Source organism: Physeter macrocephalus, chromosome 11 (assembly GCF_002837175.3).
Source record: "Physeter macrocephalus isolate SW-GA chromosome 11, ASM283717v5, whole genome shotgun sequence".
NCBI lineage: Eukaryota > Metazoa > Chordata > Mammalia > Artiodactyla > Physeteridae > Physeter > Physeter macrocephalus.
The window spans coordinates 172,566,536-172,574,282 of record NC_041224.1 but is presented as its reverse complement, the minus strand read 5'-3'; the positions used below and the strand labels follow the sequence as shown (position 1 = coordinate 172,574,282).

Here is a 7,747-nt window from a genome sequence, read left to right as displayed (position 1 = left end):
GGGGGGTTTCTGCCACTTTCCGGGGTGGAAACCTGTTCAGAGAGGTTAGATGATCTGTGTGAGGTGTCACAGCCCTGAGAAGCTGGGTGTCAGTCCACACCGGTCTGGTCCCACCCGCATCCCTCACCTTCAGCAACACCTTCTGCCCTGGATCCTCAGCAGCTCCTGTGTCCCCAGCTCCCAATCCAGAGCTGTTCAGACTCAGCCCTCCAGGCCAAGTCCTCCTGCTTGGAACAGACAAGCCAGCCCTGGAGGGCTATGGTTGCATGGAGTTGACAAGCTTTCCCAGAAAGAGGACGCTCTGGGTGTTGGTGGAAAAGATCACCGCAAGGAAGGGCCGGTTAAACCAAAGGGCTTGGTGATTGTCCCAGGACCAGAAGATGACAAAGCCGCTGGTGGCTGCTGCAGCCTGGGTGCCAACCTCATCCACCTCCAGGGTGGCCTTATGGAAACTCTGGGAAGAAAATCACAAGTGTTACCTCTGAGAGAGCATGATCTGGGGCTTAGGGAAGACTAGGGGAACCAGAGACCACTGAAGATCAAAGCCACTTGTTGGGATATCACAGCAAGAATGTCTATACTGGGGGGGGGGGTTATTGAGCTGGATGACCTCTTATTTATAAATAACCATTGCAATCATTAATTGAGCACATACTATGTGCCTATGCTCTTTTTAATCTTCATAACCATCCTCTGAGGTCAATGTATTATGTCTGTTTTATAGATGAGGAAAAGAAATCCACGTAGGGAAGACTAGGGGAACCAGAGACCACTGAAGGATCAAAGCCACTTGTTGGGATATCACAGCAAGAATGTCTATACTGGGGGGGGGTTATTGAGCTGGATGACCTCTTATTTATAAATAACCATTGCAATCATTAATTGAGCACATACTATGTGCCTATGCTCTTTTTAATCTTCATAACCATCCTCTGAGGTCAATGTATTATGTCTGTTTTATAGATGAGGAAAAGAAATCCAGAGACCGGGTAACCCTTTAAGGTCATAAGAGGCAGAACTGGAATTTGAACTCTCAAACCCAAGACTCTACCCTCTAGTGCACCTTTGCTGTATGTAGCTGAGGTCATAGGTCCCTTTCTCTGGTCTAAGAAATTTATGATACACACACACACACACAAACACACACACACACACACACACACACACACACAACTCAGCCTCATCTGTATCCTTCCTCTGTTTCTGTCATTGCATTTGTCACTCTCAGTTGCCATGATCTATGAGGGCGCTGTCTCCTGGACGTGACTGGAGGAGCTCTCTGAGGGCAGGGACCTGATGGACCCTAGGTCCGCAGCACCAAGCACCATGCCCAGCACATGGTGTGTTGGTTCTTGGCTCCTTATGCCCGTGGATGATTAAATAAAACTTGGACTCTGAGACTTCACATGGTGGCAGGGAGAGCACCCATCACCCAGCACCTTCCAAGAGGTGGAGGTTCCCCTCTGAGGTCTCTAGGAGTTGATATCCATTGATGACTTACCTTGGACACCTGCAGGTTTAGCTGTTCAGTGATGCCAGACAAGTCAGCCCGCTACGAGAACAAGTCCGTGATGCCCAGCTTGGGCAAAGTCTGATCTAATTTACAGGAGCCAGAAATGAGAATTTGGGGATAGACAACTTGAGCTTCCTGTAGAAATACCTGAAAGAGGCACTGGGTTAAAACACTGGACTCAGGAACTAGCCAAGCGTCCTAGCCGGCTGTGCTCTCCAGGACTGCATTCGCTCAGTGCCCACACTCCTTCTGAGTTCTGTGCTCACAAACACCCTTTGCCTGTGCCGCTCCCTCAGAGGAGTGCTGCCAGCGGCTTAAAGCCAGGCTCCTTCTCTGCCCTCGGGGCCTGCTGTCTGCAGGACCTCCTTCCTTTGGGAGTTCGTCTTCAGCAGAGGTGGTTTTCTGCAGACGTGCCAGGTGCCCAGGGAGATGTAAGTCTCCCGGTGAGGCAGTTTTGCCTTTGTCTCTGATGAGGCCCCGTGCTTTTCACTTGGTTTGGACCCATTGATTTCTTTGGGTGGAATTCCTCCACCACGTGGGCTGTGTGACTCTTCCATCCACATGTGGCCTTGGCCTGAGGTCTTTTTCTTATGTGTGGCTGGAGACTTTTCCTGCTCATAGCCCCATGGTGACGTGAAAGCTTCCCTGCTATTTCCTGGGGTGGGTGGAAACCTCTCTCCGCCAGCTCAGTCAGCCGTCTTGATGGGAAGTCTACCCATTCACTGCACAGGGTGGACCCTCAGAGAGCCAGTGTCACTTCACCCCGGACTTGTGCAAAGGCTACATCTAGAACCCAGACTCCTAACTCCTAGTCTGGTTCTCTTTTCACTGATGAGAGCGAAATCACATTTTGGGTACAATAGGAGTGTTCCTTATTTAAGGAAACCCAAGGAAAGTCTTGAAGAAAATAAGAATTCTTCCATAACTTGGCGATCCCCTCCACCCCCATTTGGGGCACTGGCTTTCATTGGAAGGGTGCATGTGAAGGGCAGTGCTGCAGACTCTGCACCTCACGGTGCCCGGATGGATGACCTCTTCTGAAGCAGGTTACTCCACCTCGTCAGCGTCTCTGGAGTCAAAACCTCTTCCACCTGCTCCATTTTCCCTCAGGAAGGATGAAAAGGGCTGTTGCGTTTCCTTTGTAATCCATCCACAGCACCGAGCAGGGCAAGTGTCTGTCGTGAAGATACCAGTGGTGCCGGGTATCCGGCAGCATCACAGGCACCTTGACTACTGTATCCTCGTCAACATAGAAGTCATGGGGAGCGGTCATCAAGGGGACGGATGGTGTCTCCCACAGAGCTGGAGGCAAGAAGGGAAGAAGGTACAGGGCATCCGTGGACCAACAAGCCGATCCTCCAGCCAGGGAATGCATCCCCCCCGTCATCACTCAAGAGTCACCCTCCACCATCTCATCAGTTCAGCACCTGACCTGCCTGGGAAATGGATCTGGGTGTTCAGATAGGTTCTAAAACAAGAGACCCCAGATGATATCAGCAAGGTTGTTTCCTGTCTTCACCGATTACTTGAAATCATTGGACTTAAATAATTTTGCCAACCTGATGTTCGTATAGTGGTAGCTCTCTGTGGTTGTTTTTTGTTTTTTTTTTCTCACTGTGGTTTTGACATGCACTTTCTTGGTTTAAAATAAGGTTGAGTAGTCTTTAGTATGTTTATGGATCAACTAGAAGTTTTGGGGGATTTTTTTTTGGTTTGGGGGTTTTTGTTTGGTTTTTATTTTATTATTATTATTTTTTAGTTCAGTGCCAGTTCACTTTTTTACCCATATTTCTATAGGGCTGTTTCTTAGTGGTTTGCAGGAGTTCCCTGAACACTAGTTGTCTATCAGTTCTGTGTGTTGCCAATGTGTTCTCTTCCTCTCTGACTTGTCTTTTCACTTTCATAATTGTGTGTTTTGATGATTGAAATTCTTCACTTTATGCAGTGAGCATATCAGTTTTTTCCTTTATGGTTAGATCTCTGTGTCCTGCTTAGGAAAAATGTTCCTACCTCCAGGTCATGAAGATACTCCCCTATTTCATCTACAAGGTTTACTCTTACCTTTTGCATTTAGTACTTTACTTCACCTGCAGTGAATGCTTATGATCTGTAGGATGGAGGGGTACAAAATCATTTTTTTCCATGAGGATACTGTCCCAGGACTGCTTTTTAAAAATCTCTCCTTTTTCTCAATGCTCTATCATGCAGGCTTTGTCAAATTTCAAATGTCCACATATCCATGGAGCCATTTCTGGGTTCCATTCCGGCCTCTCTGTTCTGTTCCATTGGTCTATGCATACCACACAGTCTAAATTAATACAGATTTATAACCAGTATTTCTCCCCAGCAGACAGGTTCTCTCTTTTTAACTATTCTTGGCCCTTTGCTCTCTCATATACACTTTAGAATCAGCTTGTTCACTGGTACCAAAAAGAATCTTTTAAAAACCTGTTGGGATTACTTTAAAATATTTAGATCAATTTGGGCGGGAACCGACATCTTTACCATGTTAAGTCTTCCTATTCATAAATACGGTATATCTATTTTTTATTTGTTGACTTTAATAGCTCACAATGTAATTTTATCTACAGAGATTCTGCATATCTTTGGTTTGTTTTCTTCTAGGTACTTTTCATTTTTTAAGATAAGCCACAGTTGTTCTACTGCTGTCACCAGGTGACCTAGACTGAGGTCTTGGGGCTACATTTGTGTCCCCAGAGTGATGGACAGATGTGTCAGAGGGCAGGATGTCTATTTCCTGTCTATTTCTGGAGCACCTTCTTCTTTGTGCCACAAGCACTAACACAACTGCAGCGAGGTCTCTTTCAGGAAGAGAGCACCAAACCTTCATTATTTCTGGCTAGAGCTTTGGGTGTGGTGATGGTGTATACTACACATGTAAATTATTTTTTATTTTATTTTATTTTATTTATTTTATTTATTTTTTTTTTTGTGGTACTCGGGCCTCCCTCTGTTGTGGCCTCTCCCGTTGCGGAGCACAGGCTCCGGACACGCAGGCTCAGTGGCCATGGCTCACGGGCCCAGCCGCTCCGCGGCATGTGGGATCCTCCCAGACCGGGGCGCGAACCCGGTTCCCCTGCATCGGCAGGCGGACGCACAACCACTGCACCACCAGGGAAGCCCCTATATTGTATTTTAAATGGAATGGAATCAATAGAATATTGTGCAGCCACTAAAATGAGATCTAAATAAAGTTTTCAATAGCGTAAAACTACACACACACACACACACACACACACGTGCATGTGAAAATTGATAACATCCGAATAAAGTCTATAGATTATCACCAACGTCAGCTTCCTGGTTTGCTATTGTACTACAGTTACATAAGATGTTATCTAGAGGAACCTGAGTGAAACCTACATGGGACCACTCTGTACAACTTTGCAACTCCCTATGAATTTATAGTTATTGCAGAATTTAAAAAAAATTTTTTTTGAAGTTTTCAGTGGTGCCTGAAAATTCCGCATGTAAAAATGCAAGCAGTGACCAGTTTGGCTGGGTTATTAGTCTGGGACTGTTCCCCAGAATCTGCTTCCTGTAGATTCAAGGTGGTTTCAGCAGGGGATTGAGAGGCAGATATGGAGCAGCCATTGCCCGCTGAAGGCAGATGAAATGATGAACAGACCAGGGGGGCTGTGTGCTCCAGCTCACCTATGCTCTCCACCAAGTTCATCATCCAGCTCTACCCTGCTGACCAACAGTGTCTCCAGACCACTGCCAGGTGCTCAGCCTGGGCCTCTCCCCAAGCTCTCCCTACATGGAACCACTCTGGCGGCTGGATGTGCCTGGCATATAGATTTCTTGAAAAGTTCCAACTTGTCCACCAGCTCCAGTGACCTTTTCTCTGTCCCTCCAACTCCCTCTTCCTTCAGACCTTCACTTCCCCAGTCCTTCCCACAAACACGCCAGGACTAATTCCTCTCACAACCCCCTCTCCCTTCCCACTCACGGTGACTATGCCTCCTGGATGGCACCCTAAGGGATACACACTGTACAGAACTGTTCCTACCTGTGATTTCAACTCTATTAACATACGTGTGTGAACGGAAGACTGGAAGGAATTAGGCTAAAATGTTAATGTTGGTTCCCTCAGGAAGGTAGGATTCTGGGCAATTTCTATTTTTTCTTTTATACTTATATGTATTTTTAAAGGTCTTCAAAATTGTTATCATTAGAATAATTACAAATACTCTATCTACTGAGCATATATAATGGTCAGGGGTTGGCAAACTTCTTCTGCAAAGGGCAAGAAAGTAAATATTTTACGCTTTGCGGGTCATTCTGTCTCAGTAGCAACTGCTAATCTCTGTCCCGTGAAAGCAGCCAGAGATAATACATAAATGAATGGGCGTGGCTGTGTGCCAATAAAACTTTATTTACAAAAACAGGTGGCCTTCAGGTTTGGCCAGGAGCTGTAGTTTGCTGATCCCTTCAGGCCCTCTTCTAAGGAGTATTCAAATATGTGACATCATTTGATTCTCAGAAACAAAACTTTGAAGCAGGGACTCTTACAGACTTATAAGAGTCTTTCAAGCAAACAACCTGCCCTGTTTGTACTGTTGGTAAGTGGCAGAGCTGGATATGAATCCAGCAGTTCAACTTGTCACCATTGGGTAGAATGCATTTCATACATTGCTGTTATTTTTTAAAAAATTAAGAAAATATGTCTAAAGATATGAAGCGGTGGAAATCAATACTACACAAACTTAAATATCTGAGGCTCTAACATTAAATTTTCAGAAGGCTGCTCAACCCTATCAGACCCAATCCATCCACTTTCTGTTTTGGGGGAGTTTCTTTTTGATATGTGATTCTTCAACGAATTAGGGGGAAAGGGAAGATGTAGGATCCACCAACGAATTGACTCTTCTTACCTTTGAAGTAAATGTAATTCAACAGCACCATCGTGGTATCCGCGCTGAGCTCGCGGATTGTGGACCAAATCCACAATCTTCCCTCGAGTTTCCTCCCTGACATGGTTGTTGATAAGCTGGGTTGTGCCCTCAGAGTCGTCGAAGTTGGTGTGGAAGAGTTTGGACTCATAGAAGGTCACGGAGTCGTTAAGGAATCTCGGAAGGAGCAGCAGCTCCAGGCTCAACAACAGGGTGCTGCCCACGTGTGTCTCCAGCCTGTCGGCCGGGAGGTGGAGAGTGTGCAGAAGGTTCTGGAAGCCCCTGTGCATGTCAGATACTGACACCTCTGTGAGGTTGAAGCTAAGACCCTCGAGGATGTGGGTCCGGCTGTGCTAGCAGACCCTCAGGGACAGCATGGCGTAGGCGCCGGAGATGCTCAGCGGGGAGAAGACGTTGCTCCCGTAGGGTTGGGAAGCCATCAGGTGGTAGAAGCGGAGAGCAAAGGCAGTCTTGCCTGCAGTGACCTTGAGGCTGGGGGAGCCCTCACCTGTGCCCGGAGCCTCCTGATGGGGGCAGTGGATGTGACCCTGGCCGTGATGCTCGGGATGCCGCTGACCTTGAGAAAGGACCAGTGGTCCAGCCAGAAGGAGGAGCAGGCAGTCGGCAAGATGCATCTTACGTGCTCTCAGGTCTACAGGAGGAAAGAATGTGCCCAGGAAACTCCCCAGCAGAATGCCCAACCCCACTGAGACGCCAGGCAGAAGGCGGGGCCCCAGGGATCTAAGTGATATTCTCAACTCCTGCAGATGAGCTCGCAGGGGAGTAGCAGACACCCAGTACCTCCACGTGTGTGGTGCCACGACGCTCTGTAGCAGGGCTTCAGATTTACAAAGCAGCTCCCTGTCCACCATCTCATTTCCTTTCCCATCTCTGTGAGCTCTGCACGGCACTGGACTCCATTCTCATTACAGAGAAGGGGAAACAGAGACTCCAAAAGTGACTTAACCAAGTCACCGAACTAGTAAATATCTGAGCTAGAACACAGGTGTCAGGACTCTCAGCCTGGGGTGCCTTGCACCATCTGAGTTTATCTCCTTAGCCCAGGGACCCATCGCGTCAAAGGTGCTCGCCGCCAAAGGCTATGTTCGCGACTACCCCACAAACACCCGTGGTGTGCTTTACACTTTGCAAAATCGCTTTTATGCCATTTTGTTTGGCCCTCTTATCCAGGTAGAGGTCAACAGAGCTGATATTCTTATCACCACTCTGTGCAGATGAGATCACTGATGCTCAACACATGATTTGTCCAAAGTCTCAGCGATAGAATTGGTCCCTTTTCCTAATGAACTTAACCTGC

At 47.2% G+C, this 7,747-nt stretch overlaps 1 protein-coding gene across 1 annotated transcript; it reads right to left on the bottom strand.

The window, feature by feature from the left end:
• Positions 1-256: 256 nt before the first annotated feature.
• On the bottom strand, positions 257-7,073 carry SERPINA4 (serpin family A member 4). Its single transcript, XM_007118921.3, is given in 7 exon segments — positions 257-454; positions 1,502-1,620; positions 1,623-1,660; positions 2,546-2,621; positions 2,624-2,815; positions 6,412-6,472; positions 6,474-7,073. Coding segments are annotated over 7 exon segments (1,275 nt in total). The 5' UTR covers positions 7,065-7,073.
• Between the last annotated feature and the right edge of the window lie 674 nt (positions 7,074-7,747).